The sequence below is a fragment of the Neurospora tetraspora genome (genome assembly GCF_033439725.1).
Source record: "Neurospora tetraspora strain CBS 560.94 chromosome Unknown B0H65scaffold_3, whole genome shotgun sequence".
NCBI lineage: Eukaryota > Fungi > Ascomycota > Sordariomycetes > Sordariales > Sordariaceae > Neurospora > Neurospora tetraspora.
The window spans coordinates 4,131,164-4,148,542 of NW_026944385.1; the positions used below are offsets into that span (position 1 = coordinate 4,131,164).

Below are 17,379 nucleotides of genomic sequence, written 5' to 3' on the forward strand. Positions count from 1 at the left end.
GCACCACGACAAGTCGAATCGGAAGCAAATAAGGACGTCCCCCTCTCCACCACTTTTTGCCTCCCCCTGTTCTTCATGTCCCCAGTGTCTCTCATCACCAGTCACACACATCTTCAACCCCCTTGTCGACAGATCAAGACGAATTCCCTCCCTCCTACTCGTTCTCCTCACCGTCATCTAGCCTCACCTTATTACCTCTCCCTCTGACCCTTTTCGTTTTCGGTTTCCAAAGGACCAACACGTATGAAAGACAGGTCAAGATCGACCCGCTGCCGTTGATCTACACCACCAACTGTTTCTCGCCGGTCCGAGGCGTCTCCCCATTCCCCTCCTTTCTCGATTTCTGACTGTGTAGAGATACGCTGAACTTGTATGCATGACCTTCCCATTTCATGAAATATTTCCGGACAGTGTACTGATCGACCATCTTGCTCAAGGCCAGGTTGACTAGTGCCGGGCCACAAGGTCTCTACTTTGTCACTTCAGCCCCCCCTTCCACACCTCATCATCTCGGCCTTTCTTGGCTACCCGCTCATCGGCTAGCCTTGTTTCACGCCATTCGTCTCCAGCAACTGCTTAAAGCATTGGGGGCGCCTCCCACCCTCCAAGTACCTCCCACCCTTGTTTTCACCCCTTTGGTATGGTCTCGTTAGTGACGAGTTATGGACTCTTCACTTCCTGCCGCGTCGGATGACGGAGACCTTGCCTGGTCGGATAGCCACAGCATGGATTCGGATGATATCCAGGGTCTTCCTCAATCATCGTCTTGGTTCACCTCGCTTTCGTCAACCTCAACTTCTGCGTCAATGTCTTCGGCCATGAGCTTTGCTCAGACTGGCCAGCTTTCACCCATCAGCAATGGCATGGACGCGTCCTATCATGGCACTGATCAATCAGGAAATTCTTGTTGCTCTTCTTCCTCCTCCGCTTCTGCCTCGGCCTCGCCTGATTTGACCCACTCGACGGCTTCTCTATCTTCTAGCGGGCACTGGGAGATGGGACTCGACAGTCACCATGGCAGTGCTGGCCACGGCCACGGTCACCACCATGAGCTGTCGTGGGACCCGGACTCGGACGATAACATGCTGCCATTGCCAAAACTGGAGCCATTGGACGATGACGACTTCTGCATGGACCATATCAAGGAGGCTCCAACAGATGCACTTCCAAACAGTGACGGTTCGATGCTAGATCAGCCAAAGGCGAAGCGACCCCGAGGTCGGCCCCGCAAGCACCCAATTGCGCCGGTTGTCCCTGCGAACAAGGTCACAAAGGGCCGATCCAAGACAGGCTGCCTCACTTGTCGGAAGCGCAAGAAGAAGTGTGACGAGGCAAAGCCACGGTGTAAGTAGACGTTCAATCCCAATCAGCTGTCGTTCCGTTCTAATACCGTATAGGCATGAACTGCGAAAAGAATGCAGTGGTTTGTGAGGGTTACCCCGAGAAACAGATCTGGAAGAGTGGCAGAGAGAGGGCCGAGGAGGGTAAGCACAGCAGCCCTGGGAATACACTCGTGGTAGGACAGTCTAACATGCCCATGCATGCAGAACGCCTCAAGTCCCACAGTTTGCCGTCTATTACAATGCAGCCACTGTTCCACGGGCTCGAGACGGTCGAGGATAGGATCTTCTGGAAGCATTATAACGAGCATCTTAGCACGGTGTTGACCGTTGAGGGAGAACACAAGAATGCCTTCAAGGACATGATGGTGCCAATTGCAGTCAAGCATCAAGGCCTCATGCACTCCATCCTTTCGTTGGCCAGCAAACATATCGACTATGACACACCCTACGGTCTCAATATCCTCAAGAACAACCCATCGACATCGGCCCACAAGCTCCACGAACGGTCTGTGTATCACCACGATCAAGCCAGGCAAAAGTTTTACGAGGACGTGGAAGTCAGCGATGCAATGAACCCTCAAGACAAACTCCGCGTATCTGCTCGTTACGGCCAGATGCTTTGCTTCCTCCTCGAGGCATTGGCTGAGGGCAACCCGCGCGGTGAGCACCGGCTCCATCTCTCGGCATACAAGAGTCTCATTTCAAGCTCGCCGCCCGAAGACTCGGCTTTCTTCTCGTTCATTGCCGAGTTCTTCCAGTACCATATCTTTGCTGATGAGCTGATTCATTCCGTTTCAACTCTTCACCACCGTGCGGTTCCCAACGATGCCAACCACACACCAGCTATCCACCCTCCCCGGCTCCTTGGTGTTGCCGATGGGCTCTTGGAGTACCTTCCTCAAATTACCATGATACGAAACACCATCCGGCACAATATTGTCACTCAAGTCGATCCAGTTGTTGACTACGTCAGCCTTTATCGGGCGGCCGAGATCGATGCAGCTATCAAGGACTGGACCCCTCACTGGCCCCGGGGAGACCATCGTGACCGGGTAGGACTTCTCTACAAGCACATGATGTGGATCTACCTTGTCCGGTCCGTCTACCCGCCGTCTCCTTCGGCTCCTTTGCCTCCAACAAAGTCATCTGTCCTGCCGTTTTCTACCCTGTCCAATGCCTGCCATAGTCGAACCGCTGCACCTGGGGTTACTACGCCGCCCATGTCAGCATCAACAAGCTGCACTTCGTCGCCCAAGTTGGAGGGTACAGACTATGGAATGGGCTCCGTCCCTCTCCTAAGCACCACTTCATGTTTGCGAGCCGAGTCGCCGCCACCCTCTCGCAAGCCACTCCAGCATGACCCGCGGATCACCCTGGCTGTCGAGGAGTCTTTGGGCATCATGGAATCTTTCAAGCCTAGCGACCCGTGTCAAACCCTGCTCCTCCTCCCATGCTTTATAATCGGTACGGCATGCTTCACGCCTACCCACCAGGATCGGGTTCGGGCTGCTGTCAGAACTGTCAAGGGATACACTGGCCTTAGAAACGCCGACCGCACCTTGGAAGTTTTGGAGCATGTGTGGCAGCTCATGGAGAGTGGTGATTGGGCGGCAGTATGGGACTGGCCTCGTATTGCTCAGGGCTTGGGCTTGGATTTTATCCCTGCTTAAACCCTTTGGGTCGTACGAGAGTTGGATTCCCAAGACTCATGGTTCAGGCAGCAAGGTTGCTAAGATCTTGCTTTCATATACTAACAAACCACATGCCGCTTGATTCCTTTCGGATTGTCCTCGTTTTCATCGTCTTTTTTCTTTGAATTTTCCCCCCCTATTTCAGCTCTTATCATGTCGGTTGGTGTTACGGAATTCAGGATACTGGGTCATGTATTTTCCTTTTGTCATTCGCTTAAGCGTGGAGTGAATAGGGCATTTTTTGGCTTCTTACATCCGATTTCTCGTTCATGGCAATTTGGTACTTCAGAAAGATGGCATGGAAAGGTGTTGTAAGGGAATTACTAACATGTATGCAAGGGCGATGGCGAAACTTGGTTGGATCAGGAAATTACAAGCATACACTTGCACTACATCTAAGCAGACGGATACACAGAAACAGAACAGCCTCCCCAGAAGACAGAGGAGCTGGGTACAAGGGGAAGCACAAAACATAAAAAAGCATTCAAGGGGACGGGGGGTAAAGGAGAGACAACGGAAGACGGTTAGGAGTTTGATTTGGCTGAAGGTACAGGGGCATCGGATCATAGGGGCTTTGGGGTAAGAGGATGGGGTCAAAGAGCATAGGGGAAAATGTGGTCAAGAGACATATGGAATGGCGTTCTCTCGTTAGGATTTGACTTTTAAAAACATTTGGCCATGGTCGAGTGGCGGGTGCCACAGGTTTTATCGTTTCTTGGATATTTACGCTCGCTGGTATATTTAAAGCGCTATGGGAAGGTGTTCTAGGAAGTATTTGCAAAGGAAGGGGCCCCACTTGAGGATTGGCATGTGCATGGGCACGGGAATGGGCACAAGATGGGAAACACTCGCTGACTTGAGATGCGTCACGTCACAATATGGTGACACGAAATGAATAAAATGATGGTCTTCTCTCGTTGGATCAATAACCTTTTCCCTCTTTCCCATGAACAAGTGTCAATTCTCGCCACTGCCCTGTTCTGCTTGGTCATAGAGGACTCCCCTATATTTCGATGCGATCGGGTTCAACGTTGATCTGGGCTGGAGGAAAAGCTGGCTGTCAGCAATGCAATAACATTATCGCAAGAGTAGGTAAAATTACGAGAACATCTGGCTATCTTCGGCCTGATTAAGTTCACACCTCAGATGACGATGATAGTAATAAGGTGGTCAATTATCCTCCGGTTAAATAGGATAAGAAGGGTGACACAACGGGGCGTACCCAACATGACAGACCATTTCCAGGAAAGCGGAATGATACTCTCCAGGGTTCGCTACAACTTTTGAACGTTCGGGTTTAATCGCTTCAACTGCTACTGTAACTAACGCTCACTTCCTTCCTATGTAGAGGTATGAAATGGAAACCTTCTCGACAGATCCATAAAGGTACCTTATTCTCTCCTTTCGACCCACAAGTTTGACCAAGACACTTCCGTTCAAACACTTGAAAACCAAACATCATCATGATGCCTCACAAACAACAACATCGCCATATCCGCCAGCGGTATCTCTCCATCATCAACATCCTCGTAACAATAACAGCAATCCTCTTCGCCTCACCCGTCCATGCCATCCCCACCTTTACCGTCGCCGCGGATATCCCCCCTAATGCACATGCTGCACCAACGCCAACACAAATACCACCGTCACCAACACCAACTACGACAGCGACTACTTACACAGTAACCAAGATCTCCTCAACAACTCTAACAACCGTCTCTCCCGTCTTGCACATCTCTCCGCACATTTTGTCTCTTATTACTACCATGACGGTTACCACTTATGAGCCTTGGCCTGCTTTTCCTTCTTTGGGGAATGATCTTGGTTTAACATGGTCGTCACCATGGTCGACGACAGTCTTGGAGGAGGTGGTTAGTAGCGTTACTTGGGTTGAGAGGAGGCGGTATTTGGAGGGCAGGGGCACGGGGTTAAAGGGGGAAGGGGACATGGAGGAGGATGGCGAGGAAGAAGGGAAAGAGGAAGAAACAACAGTAACGAGCTTCGTGGTAACGACGGAGAATACATGGGTTGTCCACCCTGCTGGGGGGCCGACGGGCATCTTTTTGGCGACGGGGGTGGGAGTAGTGGTGGGTTGTGGGGGGTGTTCTTTGGCTCCCGCTCAGCCGACGACTGGATCTGGATCGAGACTGGGAAGAGCCGCAGAAACAGAGGAACCAGCAGCCAGGAGGTGGGAACAAAGCACAGCACAAGAGCAAGAGAACGTCACTCGAGACAAGCCAAAAAAAGGTCAGTTAGGGGCGGACATGACATGGACCACCGAAGCGGAGGCTACGGTAGTGGTAGTGGAAGAAGATCCAATCTGCAAATCAACCAACCTGACTACTGGGTGTCAGGGACAATGTATCTGGAAACCGGCATTCCGATTTACGACCACCCACCAAGCAATCAATTCCACGTTCCCGGATACCTCTTCCTCCTCCCCCTCCACTACTCGCCCAGAAGCCCACCCAGCAACAGCAGCCACAGGCCTCGGAACAGGAACATACTGGTGCCTCCACATCCACCCCTACCACTACGCCGACCCATCTATGCGCATGGGTCGAGCATGCTGGGGTTCCTACCTGCGTTATCGCCAGCTCAACGCGCCTTGTCTGGTCGGTGATGTCGGCATGGCTTGTTTGCCTTGTGTGAAAGGGGGAGAGGGGGAACCAGGGAAGAAGGATGAGAGTTGGGATGCGGTGTTTTGGGAGGGGGAGGAGTAAGTGAGGGGGGAAGGTGGAATGCACATGGGGAAGGATGGGGAAATGGGGAAGGGGAGAGGTGTGAGGATGGGGAAATGGGAAATGGAAAATGGAAAATGGAAAATGGGAAAAGAGCGATGGGGGGTATCGAACAGTGATAGTGATTGGGAAAGATGGGAAGATGGAAGAAATGCGGGAAGGTGCTGGTCTGGATGTGCCTCCTTTGGCCAGCCAAACAGCTAGCAACTTCACCACTTCTGGGGTTCTTCATTAAACATCGAGGAGGAGAACGGTAAATTCAACGTGGGTGGAAGGAGGTAAGGTACCTTACTGCCTACGTGCCTGCTGTATGCATCGTGAAGGTGACCAGTACCGGTACCTGCATGCCCTCCAGTTTTTTCAAGTTTTGCAAAGCTCACTGCATCTGGCCGGGATCAAACATCATCATCATGATCATCATCTACCCACTGGTTTTCCAGAACTGTGTGACATTTTATTGCGTCTTCTACCTAAATCCTGTCTTTTGAGGTATGGGATGCTCCGTCTTCAGTGAGAGCTCTATGTCGCTCTTGAGGGCACATGCCCCAGATTGTTCTCAATGGATACCTAGCTACTCTATAATAACCAAAGAGAGCGGTATTGGACTGTCCATGTTCGGTTTATTCTTACGACCACTCGCCCGGCTTACTTCGACTTCCCCCATTCCCTAGAAGGTACCTCTAATCTATCAAACCCCCACGCCCAAACCAACTCATGCTTTTCCGGTCGGTAACCACCCGCTTAGAGCAGGTATCGGACAGGGCAGCATGGCTTTGGCTCGGTTGCTTGTTGCATTTTTGGCACTTTAGTGAGCAAGCAAGCCGCCACAAAGCCATGCTGCCCAGATACCCATTGTCGCCTTGTCATCGGCAACCTGGCCCAACACGGATCCGTTGGCAACGCGAGCATGGGTCTCCATCATCCCTCGGACTCCCTCCGGGCTGTGGCTGGTGAGGAGGGTATGGGCTTGCCGGGGGCGGCTGTTGTCCGTACGATGAGGGTTGTTGGCCATATGCATAGGAATGCGACGACGAGTGATAACCGCCACGACAACCCGGCGGTAAGTGACACCTTCACGTTATTTTCACTTTCTACCTTGTTGGGGACAATAAGGTACCATTGAGTGCATTTTGGTGCTTCTGCGATGTGTAGTGTTTGTCCAAATCATTAAGATGACGAGTGATAACCGCCACGATCTGAGCCCCTTTAAGTTAGGGAAGTTCTACTAACAGTTGCTTCCTTTACGTGGGTAGAACCACGGCCTCGTCCACTATAACCGCCGCGCTGGGGAGCAGCCGGCTGTGGCTGCTGCTGCTGATAAGGGGACTGGCCATAGGTGGCGGGGTAGCCAGCAGGCGGGTTGTTGGGCGGCGCCGGTCCCGGCGGGGGACATAGGCGGGCCGTAGTTGTAAGCCATGGCTTGGATGTTCAGTTTGGAGCTGCACGAAGGAGAAACGGATACCTGCGTGGTAGAGGTAGGCGTTCCCTGGGATCATGGACGGGTGACGGTAATGGACGAATCTCGATCTCGCAACACGGACCGGACCGGGCATGCTAGGTATGCTATCCAGTTGGGATCCTGGAGGTGTAGCAACAGAGGAAACTGCTCGCTGGAGTTCGTCAGCAACCTTGTCATCGCACCGGCCGCCAACTCCCTCGCAACGAGTCCATCGGTGGGCCAGCAGCTCTCTTGGCTTCAATTTTGGCCTTTGATGGGAAGTTAGCCCTACGCTCAGCGATCCAAGCAGCAAGTTCCTCGTTTGTGGTCGGACTGTATTAAAAGTTAGTGTTATCCTTATCATACAGTAACAGCTGGAAACACTTGGGAGCATCGGCACCAATCATCTCATTGAGACGCTCCTCCTCGTTCTCATCGTCCTCGTCGGACTCATCGCCCGGAGTGATCAAAGGAAGGTACCAAACAAACGCCTTCTTTTGGTCAGAGCTGGATGCCGTGAGGGGGGCACACGACGACGACGACCTCGGCCGCAGACGGGAGATTCGCCCCTTGCTTTGTTGTGAGGTTACTTTGGGTGTGGGAAGGGCAACCTGGCCCAAAACGGATTCATCGGCAACTCCAGTCGAGCATGGGTCCTCATCATCCCTCGGACTCCCTCCGCAGCACTGACCCGAGCCCCAAAAAAGCTCAATCGAGTCGCCGCCTCGGGCAAAGGACAAGAACAGCCAGGTCGCTACTATAGTGTCGAGCCCCAGTCTTCTGCTCATCGTAAGAGACGATGCGATACTCTGGGTTCTGCTTGGCAACCTGAAAAACAAGATTAGTAACTGGTCGGAATGGATACAATGAGCGGAAGCGTGATACGTACGATAGAGGTACCCATGTCGCGAGTTGGGTCAAAGACCGTGAACGCCCCTACTCCCAGTCGTCTTCATCAGACCCAAAGTTGATCCACCACCACAAATACATCTGCCATGACCCATAACAATCCCGACCATTCAACCCTTCCTCCTCCTCTGCCTCCTCCTCCTCCTCTCCGGAACGGTCCCGTCCTTTGTACCGCGGTCGACGGCAAGTGGGGCAAAGGCGCTTTTTGGATTGTTGAAAGAGATTTACCTCGTACATGCGGAGGAAGAAATCCGCAGTAGAGTTTTGTTCGTCGATGATCCACTGGGGTACTTTCCATTTGACCTGGTTGGATTCGGTCTTGGTGGCTTTGGTCTTGGTCTGGGACGTAGCAGCAGACGGGGTCGAGCTGGTGTTGCTGCCAGGCTGGCTGCGGTCGTGATCCCCCTGGTGAGCTATGGGTTGGATGGCTTCTTTATCTGCCATGTGGTGGGGTTGGTTGCTATCACCTTGGTCGGCGTGGTTGTCGGTACCTGGAGCCGTCGCGGTTTGACTTTGACCAGCGAGTTTCATCTCGCGGAGCGCGAGGAGACAGTCGAGCTCCTTCTGGGTCAACCTGTCCATTTTTTGACAAACTTGGAACTGTTGACCGAGCGATGAATGATGCAGGAACTGTGATGTTTTGAGTGTCAGAAGCGTGGCATATTGAGGGTAAGGTGAGATTCATTGAGAAGTGATATATATACGATAGTATGGAAAGTATGGAACGTGAATGTGCTTCTCGCAAACATGTCGAGCGCAAGACAGGCACGAGCTGAGGGTGTTTTATGAGGGGGAAGTTACTTATATTTTGGTGTCGCTGTCGATGACTTTGCAATCACCTCACTCTGCTTGATGGTCTGGAAGGACGCGAAGTACTGTGATGTCAATTTCGCGTGTCAGAAACATGTACGTCTCTTGACGACGAGGTGAGACATTGCGACAAAAGGTATATACTATACGACGGGGTAAAAGAGACGCGCGGCGGTAGATGCGGTGCCTCGCGAAGATATAGAACACGCGAGACAGGGGGTTGAGGGTGTTTTAAAAAAGAAGGAAAGTTACTCACGAGCTGTGTGGATGTGTGTGAAAGTGTGTGGTCGTCGCTGACGTGGCTATCACCTTACTCTGCTTGATGGTTTGCAATATTTGCGTGAAAGCGAGCAAACGTTGAGTGAACGCGAGAGTGGCGTGAGCAAGGTATGACTCTCGTGATGAGGATGAGAGTGAAGATGACTGCGTGGGAAGTAGAGAAGGATTCCGTGGATGGAGTGAGGAAAGTAAGACTCTTGTGGTGAACTCTTGTGGGAGAGAACGGAGATACTGGTGAGGTAAAATAGAGAGGAAGTGGCGAGGGTGGAAAGGCGACGAGGGGGGAAGAAAAGGTCCTGATTTTGTGGGCGCCTGACGAAAAGGGTGGAGGGGAAAACCCTAAAAGAAACGAGGGCAACCTACCTAAGAATACTTTCTCAAGTTGGAAGGCACGAGGAGTGCTGTTGACGGAAGCTGGGGCAGTGAGTGCGCGGCAAGGGCACGGACTTCCAACAGGTCGGGAAGAAAGAAAAAGCGAGAGGGGAGGACACGGTACTAGGCAGCTATCTTCTGTTACACGAAACTTATCTCTGGTGAGCGAGCAATACGAGTCGATGTACCGTAGAGGTAGATCGAGATGTGACTTTTCAGAGCCTACACGTACCTTACATGTATATGTGGCAGTCGTGCTGTGGTAGCCGAACAAACAGAACAACTGTATTAGTTAGCGGCACCTCTACCTCTCCCTACATAGTCCCTCCAAATTGATTTGTATTAGGGCCTCTTGCATTATGGTGGTATGTTGAGTACATACTTGTGTGTGAGGATTTGCAGCTGAGAGACTGGATGGTTGAAATCACTGCAATTCTTCTACATCTACAGAGGTACCTTGTAGTTCAATGCTAGAGGCCGTGTACATACACAAATTGCTAGCCTTGGAAATAACGTATTTGACAACGGATAGAGGTATCTAACACATAACGAGAAGGAAATTTTGAAAGAAAACCAAAGAGACGGGGGAAAATGAAGGAAAGAGAGAGTGTGTAGTTGTGGATGAGTACCTACCTCTAATCAGTCCTCCTAAACGCCAAACCAAACTTGCGAAGACTGGAAAGGATGTACATGTACATGATATAAAAACAAAAATGAGAAAACGTATGAAGTAGTAAGTGAGTGTGTGTGGCGGCTCGCCTTGGTACGAGCCAGCGTGATGCTGGTGTTGCGTAGAGGTATAGGGATTTCCAGTTTAGCTTCCAGTCTGCCCCTCGCCATTTTCCGATGCGCCTCCCTGTTTGGATAATGCTGCCGGAGAACGAATACCCTCGCCTAACGCTTCAGATTCCTGGTCCTTTTCTTGCGTCAAGTCCAGTCCCCATCTCGTCGTGGCTCTTTTCTGAAACGAACCAAAGCAAACTTAAACGTTTTTTATCTTCCCGGCCTTGACTCCTTTCCTCATGCCTGCCCTGTGCTGCCAAAGTAGACCCCATCTTGTTCATCCTTGTGGTCCCCTCCCCAGGGCCACCAAAACCACTTCCTACGCCTTCGCTTATAGACTTAGAAGGAGGAATTATGGCGATCTAAGTTGCCCCAAACTAAAGTCCAGGAAAGCGACTTACTCCTCCTTCTCCCCCTCCTCCTCCGGCTCCGGCATCACCAACTTCACATCAACCCCCTTCCCCTTCTCCGACCTCCTAATCTCATAATGTCCACCAAGCACCAAATCCTTCGCCACCAGCTCCCTGGTACGTCCCAAGCTCTCGATAGCAGCAATCCTGTCAATCGTGGCCTGGAGGTGTTCACGGAAGCCCGGTTGGGCGACTATCTCCCGAAAGGCGAGGTGCATTGGCACGGAGCTGGCGCGCACCTGGGCGTCCTTGGTGATGGAGAACAGGTTGAGGCGGTCGAGGGCGCGCACAAAGTCGGCGCGGGTCATGATCTGCTGGGCCTCGTGCAGGGCGTAGCTGGGCAGGACGTGCCCGACGACAGGGTCGTAGGTGGAGGAGCCGGCGGCTTCCATGACGGATTCTTTGTCGACGAGGGCGGTGGCGAGGACTACTGCTGCTGCCTGTGGGAGGGGGCGGAAGCGTTAGTTTTTGGTGGAAAGATGAGAAGGGAGGAGAAATGGGGAAGAAGGCTGAGGCTGCGAACGGGAAGGGTAAGGCAGCGGAGGGAGGTAAGGGGAGGGAATAGGGTGTAAGATAGAAGCCGTTAGAGTAAAGGGGCAGGAGAAAAGCAACTTACCGCCCACTTCTGCTGATCCATCACATCATCATCCATCTCCTCTCCCAGAATCCAGCACTGATTCAAGAACCACGTCTTTTCCACCTGTTTAATCTCATCACACGTCGCCAGCATATCATTGCTCTTGGCGACCCTGTTCAAGAAGTTCAGCCGTCCGCCCACGCGATCGTAAATCTGCTCCAGCGTCTCGTTGCTCAAGTCCTCTCCAAAGTACCGGTGGCGATAATTCCTCAGCGCTGCCGTCGCCAGATTCTTGGGCAGGTCTGTAATCGAGAGCACCTCCATGCGTGTCGCCAGCTGCTTCAGCCTCTCATAGACCCAGTAATCGTCGCTGTTGAACACCATGGTAACCAAGTTGCTCGCGGCCCACTGCTCCGCCCTCTGCTGGAGCAGCTCGATCAGGTCCTTGCCATCCTCGTCGTCGCGGATCAGGTGCATCTGGTTGATGATGACAACCAGCGGCCTCCCGATCTTTGCCCGCCGCTTGAGCGCCACCTTCTCCAGCTTGTTCAGCGCGCGCTCGATATCCAACAGCGCCGTGGTGTCGCGCGGGCCGCGCTCGCTGAAGTAGCTGCCGATGTAATCCTCGTGAAACTCGTAGTCGAGCGCCTTGCCCAGGCGAATGCGGAAGATCTCTAGGTCGGCGTGCGCCTCGAACATGGCCACGCCGTCACCGTCGATCTTGCGCATGGCTTCCAATAGCATGCTGCTTTTGCCTGTGCCCTTCTCGCCGATGAACAGGTGGTAGTGCCCGACCTCGTGGCCGGCGACGATATCGTCGACGATGTCTTGCTCGGGTCGCCCGATCCAGTGTGTGGCAGCGGCGGTCTTGGAGAGCGGAATGTTCTTGCCGATGGCGGCGAGGTCGAGGACGGGGTCACCGGGCTCGAAGGCGTTGGCCATTTTCTTTAAGACATGGTGCTTGTAGCTCTTGTGGTAGGCGTAGGCGGCGATGCTGAAGCCGGCGCCGAGAACGAGTATGGAGGCGAAGGAGGTGGCCGCTGCTTCGAGCATCTTGACCAGGATCGACGGGTTGTCGTGTGGTGGGCAGTGGTGGCTTTCATCGTCGGATTTATGGCGGGTGGTGGTGTGAGCTGGGGAGGGTTAGTTTTTTCTTGGGTAATATTGTATCTTGGGCAGAATAGCTCTGAAAAATGACATGTTGGACGGCAGGATGGAGGTACATTATGGATTGGAATGGGTTGGGCAGTCTGGCCAGGGAAAGAGGCTTGAGAGAAGTGTTTAGGAGGATGTGATCAAAATCGTCGCTTGCTGATGAAGGAGTTTGTCTCGGTCTCTTCTCCACGGAGGACTTTCAGGGGAAATGACACCTAGTAGCAGTTCGGGAAGAAGAGGATTTGCGCCTTTGTTCATGACCGTTGAGCGAGTGGTTCGTGACGGTGGATGTGTACTGGGCAAAAGCCACCGAGGATAACACAAGGCGACAAAGCCGGTTCGGGCCGATGTACCATAAAGCACCTCGAGGCTCCGGGGTCCAAGGCACAGTCTCTGCAAGCACCTTGATGACCCCAAAGGGCCTTGCAGACTGCATGTACCAGCAAGTCTTGGACCCTGCATAAACCAAGCCGACTTTCGTGAGTCCTTCTGGTACGTGGCCGAGTTCGAAGACGAAGGCATACCGCATGATACCCCTACTCGATATGACACTTGCCATGGACAACCCTCGACACCGTTCAGATCCTCGACCCCGAATACGGACAAAGATCATGGTCAAATCCATCCTTAGAAAGCCTGGGTCGCAAGTGTTTACATTGCGAATCCACCCCCTTACCAAGCCAAGCCATGATAATCCGGGGTTCGAGGCTGACATGGAGATAAACAACGTGGCAGTGGGCCGGGCCAACTGGGCCACAAACACAAGCCAAGCTCGAATCTTTTTTCTTAACCGACGACTTTTTTTTCCTTCCATGCAGCAAAGTCAACCAACAACAAGTGTTGGGAGGGGAAACGAAGTGGGGATGCCAATGCTTGAACAATGCTTGACCGTCCATGAAATGCAACAAAGACCGGGTGGTGGACAAATGGCAGGATGACACACGAGAAAAAGAGAAAGTTGAACCCACCGAAAGATCTGCGCTGCTGGTGCTGTTGACGATGGAATAAGCTTCTCGCCAGAGGGGCTGTCCCTGAAGATCCCAGCCTCAACCTCGGGGGCCATGCGGGTGTGGACTTGGTGACATGGTTGAAGTTGAGACAGCCGGTAGTGGTGGACTTGCCGGCTCCGATACGCCAGGCCGTCGGTATCCTGGATGCCATGATGATGACGTCTAGAAGTCTGAAAGTCTAGAAATATGTTGGAAAATGAAATGAGGAAAAAAAGGGGTGGTTAGGAAAAGCGAATGACGGGAAGGGAAGAATAGAGCAAGAGAATGAAGGAGGAGAAGAGGAGATAATGTCGTGCAAAGAGTGGATAAGTTGGATCTCGAACAAAGGCCAGAAAAGGAAATATGCCGCTGCGTGTAGTCGGACGTTGATGAAGTGTCTTGCAGGTGCAGAAGAGAGATGTTGACAAAGGGAGGGAATCAAGGTGCGACGGCTTGGTTTCTGGGCCTGGCCCGCCTTGGCATACGCTATCCCCCGATCGCTTGGGTCTGTCTGTGTGTCACTGCAGCTGAAGCAGTGACGACGTTCCATTATTAAAACAACTGCTTGGCCTTGTTCGCTTGGAACTGCCCCTGGGTCGGGTTCCTTCTTGCGCAAAAATGTACCTGGATTTTGGCAGTTGTCTGCCAGCTGCCAAGATCATGCCAAGCAAATGGGAAGACCAGTATCAATTCCTCGTCGACGTCGAGCACCGGAATCACTCAGTCATGGAAAAACAACATGAAAAGAGAAGACAGATATATCAGATCGGGGAGAGGTCCATTGGCTGTTAAAAGCTAAAATGAAGTTGAAATGCGGAATGAAGAAATATTAAGTCCGTGAATTAAAAGTGTCCCCGGACATGACCGGGCTTGAGGTGGCTGTCATGCAATGCACTAAAGGCTCCCAACTCCGGACATGAGGAAGGTACGGGCGATGCACCATCTGCAGAACTGGTCCAAATCAAGTGGTTTTTTTTTTTTTTTTTTTTTTCAACAGGACACGTTCAAGTTTATATTTTCCGAAAGCTCTACCCTCGACGAGACCTCTCACTACCTGCCCGTATCTTGCCTAGAACGGATGTCGCAACCCACCACGCCTTTTGCCACCGACTACTTCTCTGCGCGACGAGACTCGAAGCGTAACCCACCTCAGTCGTCAAAATGTCTCCCTTCTCCTTTGACTGGGGCTATTGTTGTCTTTTCAGGCCTCGACCTGCGGCATGGTTATCACACCCGTTCCAACCGGCACCTCGTAAACCTCCAGAGACACGAATACGATCGCGCCCAGACCCGAACTTTGCACCCCGCCAACCCCGGTCTCTAGTCCAAGTCCAAGATATCTATACGCGGTGCAAGTCGTGTCAAGACCTTGATGAGGGGGAAGCAGAATCTCTCATGGAGCTCGGCCAAACGCTAACAGCCATGGTCCAGTAACGATCAGTCTCCTACCTTCGATTATACCCCTTGGAACTACACGCAGCGAACTACCGTAATTCAGTCCAAGCAAACCTGTTCACAGCAACTCCCACGATGGGCTACACTTTCCAGATGGTAGTGCGGTCACCTCGCCCCCTCTAAAATCATGAAGCAACGCATTTTCCTCGGAAGCGGTGCTGTCAACAACCCCGTGGAGATCTAGGACATAACCGGCGGATACAATACCAGACTTGAAGCAACCCGAGTAACCCAGATTCTGCCCTCGACATTGACATCGGCGTCCTCGGCAACCAACCAGCCACAAAAACAAGAACAGGTCAAACAGCATAGTCGACGAGGATAGGGCATGGCCAAGTTCCCCGCTATTCACAGTATTAGGATAGCGATGTCCACGCGTCCGATCACAGCGCAATGATCTAATGCCCACCACGAAGGACAAAAGGCGTTCGAAGACTCGCTCGATGGATGGAATAACGGGGGCAAGGCATAGCGGAAGGAACCAACGCTCTTTACGAGCAATCTACCAGCCCCTCCTGCAGCTACGGATCAAGCAATGATAGCGGAGGGATATGGCGTTGCCGTCGGCACCCATATATCACCAGCCCGAGAGCTCAGAACACCAGACCAGATATATAGCCACAGCCAGTACCCTCGGGAATTGGAGGCGTGATTTGTTGAAGACAGACAAAGATGGTAACTCGTTCGTGGTTCCTTTGTACCTAACACAACTACTCGGCTCTACGACAACAGATGGAAAGTTCAACAGCTGCTCTACACGACTGTCTGATACCTTTCCGGCTCGAGAACAAATCCAGCCTTTGTATCTTCGGCGTTGAGCATTTTTTTACTGAGTCACAAAAGTTATCAAGTTATGGCATCAAAGCCGCACTGCCATAACCGTGAGCGGATTACATTCCCCGACAGTGTTCTCAAGTTACCTTTGCCTTTCCCTTTCTTGCTCACCAGCAAGCGCTCGAGCACTAAGTCCCCATCCATTACCTTCCATAATTCGGCTTCCATACTCCACCACTTTGCTAACAGCTGGAGACGTCATCACAGCCTTTCACACATCTTTGCATGTCCGTCCAAACGGTCCGAGGTGGTTTCCTTGTCCTTCTCGCCCTCTTGCGCCTCGCCCTCCTGCGCCTCCTTCTTCTGGGCTTCCAAAATCATCGTCCTCTTGATGATCTGGAGCGCACGGCTCGAAAGGATATGCTTGAGCTTCTTTTTGGCGATTTCGGTGGAGCTGGTGACTTTGGTGATGGCCGCTTTGGGGCTGGCGGCGGCTTTGGACTTTGTCAGATTGGCCTTCCTATTATTATTGGCAGTGGTGTAATTATGTCCTTACCTTTCTCGACCTTCTCAACCTTCTCAACCTTCTCAACCTTCTCAACCTCCTGTACTTTCTGTACTTTCTGTACAGCAGCAGTCGCCTCGGGGGAGGGCCCCTGGGCCCTGGATGCCCCTGCCACCCCGGCCATTTTGGTTGGCTTCAAGGAGGTATACTAGAGATAGAGTAAGTAAGTGGTGATGGTGGTACGAAGTAATGATAGGACGAACATACATTGAGAAGTTAAAAGAGTGATATGATAGAGGTACTGGGGGGTAGGCTATTCCCTGTCGGCTACCTCTAAGGTGGGAAGTGGCCGGTGGTGTTTCGGACATGGACAGGAAGGTTAAGGTAACCTGCTGGGCGTACTGGATGGGATTTAAATGTGGAAGTGGGAAGGCACAATATCTTGATCAGTCGATGGTGAAGGGGGAAGCAGTGAAGGCATTCAGGTTCATCTGCCGGCGAATATCCAAGGTTGTGGACAATTGTGTTGGGACGTTGCACAGTGCTATGGTGAATGGTCCAATCTTGACCTCTTAAGGTTCATGTTGCCTATCACCAAACATGCCCTGGGGGTGACTGAATACCTTACCTTAGGTACCTACAAGGTTCTGGGAAATGCCACGAGATTGACATGAAAGAAGGTACCGTACTCAATGCTGTCACGCAGGATAAGCGCAGTGTTGAGGTGAGGTTGATCTCCTATTTCATCTAACTTTTATGTCTACCTAGATACAGGTAGGTACACACTTAAAATCGGATGGTCCTCCCACGCCTCCAGTCCCGAGAGTTGGGACGAAACCACCATCACCTGCTTCTTCGATTTCTTTGGTGGAGACGGATGATTGTCCTGGGTGCTGGCATGCTTTTTGGCTTTAGAGTGCTGGCCAGCACCCAGGACAATGTTTCGGCTTCTTCTTGTGGCTCTTTGAGAGAGCAACAACAGTGCCCTGATGTCCTGGTCGACTGACTCGACTTTCTTGTCGAAACGACGCAGGACGGCTATCTGTTTCTTGATAGTGACAGCCTGGTCGTTCTGGTTCTCAGATTCCATCCAGGATACTTGGACGCCGATGCGTTTCCGTTGGGAGCTTCGGGCTGCGGGGGAATGC

At 52.2% G+C, this 17,379-nt stretch overlaps 5 protein-coding genes across 5 annotated transcripts; 2 read left to right on the forward strand and 3 right to left on the reverse strand.

Annotated features, from left to right (window-relative positions):
• The first annotated feature begins 468 nt into the window (after window positions 1-468).
• B0H65DRAFT_173660 (fungal-specific transcription factor domain-containing protein) lies at window positions 469-3,173 on the forward strand. Its single transcript, XM_062821406.1, has 2 exons — window positions 469-1,344; window positions 1,398-3,173. The coding sequence occupies exons 1-2, from the start codon at window positions 663-665 to the stop codon at window positions 3,011-3,013; spliced, it is 2,298 nt and encodes a 765-aa protein (XP_062683443.1). The 5' UTR covers window positions 469-662; the 3' UTR covers window positions 3,014-3,173.
• A 1,327-nt stretch (window positions 3,174-4,500) lies between these two features.
• Window positions 4,501-5,757, forward strand: B0H65DRAFT_508273 (uncharacterized protein; the record flags this gene model as incomplete). Its single annotated transcript, XM_062828210.1, has 1 exon — window positions 4,501-5,757. The coding sequence occupies one exon, from the start codon at window positions 4,501-4,503 to the stop codon at window positions 5,755-5,757; it is 1,257 nt and encodes a 418-aa protein (XP_062683444.1).
• A 1,794-nt stretch (window positions 5,758-7,551) lies between these two features.
• On the reverse strand, window positions 7,552-8,704 carry B0H65DRAFT_441886 (uncharacterized protein; the record flags this gene model as incomplete). Its single annotated transcript, XM_062825551.1, has 2 exons — window positions 7,552-7,824; window positions 8,351-8,704. The coding sequence occupies 2 exons, from the start codon at window positions 8,702-8,704 to the stop codon at window positions 7,552-7,554; spliced, it is 627 nt and encodes a 208-aa protein (XP_062683445.1).
• Window positions 8,705-10,593: 1,889 nt separating this feature from the next.
• On the reverse strand, window positions 10,594-14,054 carry B0H65DRAFT_173735 (uncharacterized protein). The gene is made up of 3 exons (XM_062821407.1): window positions 13,477-14,054; window positions 11,393-12,486; window positions 10,594-11,216 (listed from the first exon to the last, which is right to left on the reverse strand). Exons 1-3 carry the CDS (start codon window positions 13,667-13,669, stop codon window positions 10,764-10,766), a joined length of 1,740 nt encoding a protein of 579 aa, XP_062683446.1. The 5' UTR covers window positions 13,670-14,054; the 3' UTR covers window positions 10,594-10,763.
• An 862-nt stretch (window positions 14,055-14,916) lies between these two features.
• On the reverse strand, window positions 14,917-15,383 carry B0H65DRAFT_173744 (uncharacterized protein). The gene has a single exon (XM_062821408.1). The coding sequence runs from the start codon at window positions 15,260-15,262 to the stop codon at window positions 15,011-15,013; it is 252 nt and encodes an 83-aa protein (XP_062683447.1). The 5' UTR covers window positions 15,263-15,383; the 3' UTR covers window positions 14,917-15,010.
• Window positions 15,384-17,379: the final 1,996 nt, after the last annotated feature.

Coding starts and splice junctions, on each gene's coding strand:
- B0H65DRAFT_173735 (XM_062821407.1), bottom strand. CDS start 13,669: ATGGCATCCAGGATACCGACGGCCTGGCGTATCGGAGCCGGCAAGTCC. Junction 12,487..13,476: donor CCAGCAGCGCAGATCTTTCG/GTGGGTTCAACT, acceptor AACCCTCCCCAG/CTCACACCACCACCCGCCAT. Junction 11,217..11,392: donor TGGATCAGCAGAAGTGGGCG/GTAAGTTGCTTT, acceptor CCCCTCCCACAG/GCAGCAGCAGTAGTCCTCGC.
- B0H65DRAFT_173744 (XM_062821408.1), bottom strand. CDS start 15,262: ATGCTGTTTGACCTGTTCTTGTTTTTGTGGCTGGTTGGTTGCCGAGGA.
- B0H65DRAFT_173660 (XM_062821406.1), top strand. CDS start 663: ATGGACTCTTCACTTCCTGCCGCGTCGGATGACGGAGACCTTGCCTGG. Junction 1,345..1,397: donor TGACGAGGCAAAGCCACGGT/GTAAGTAGACGT, acceptor AATACCGTATAG/GCATGAACTGCGAAAAGAAT.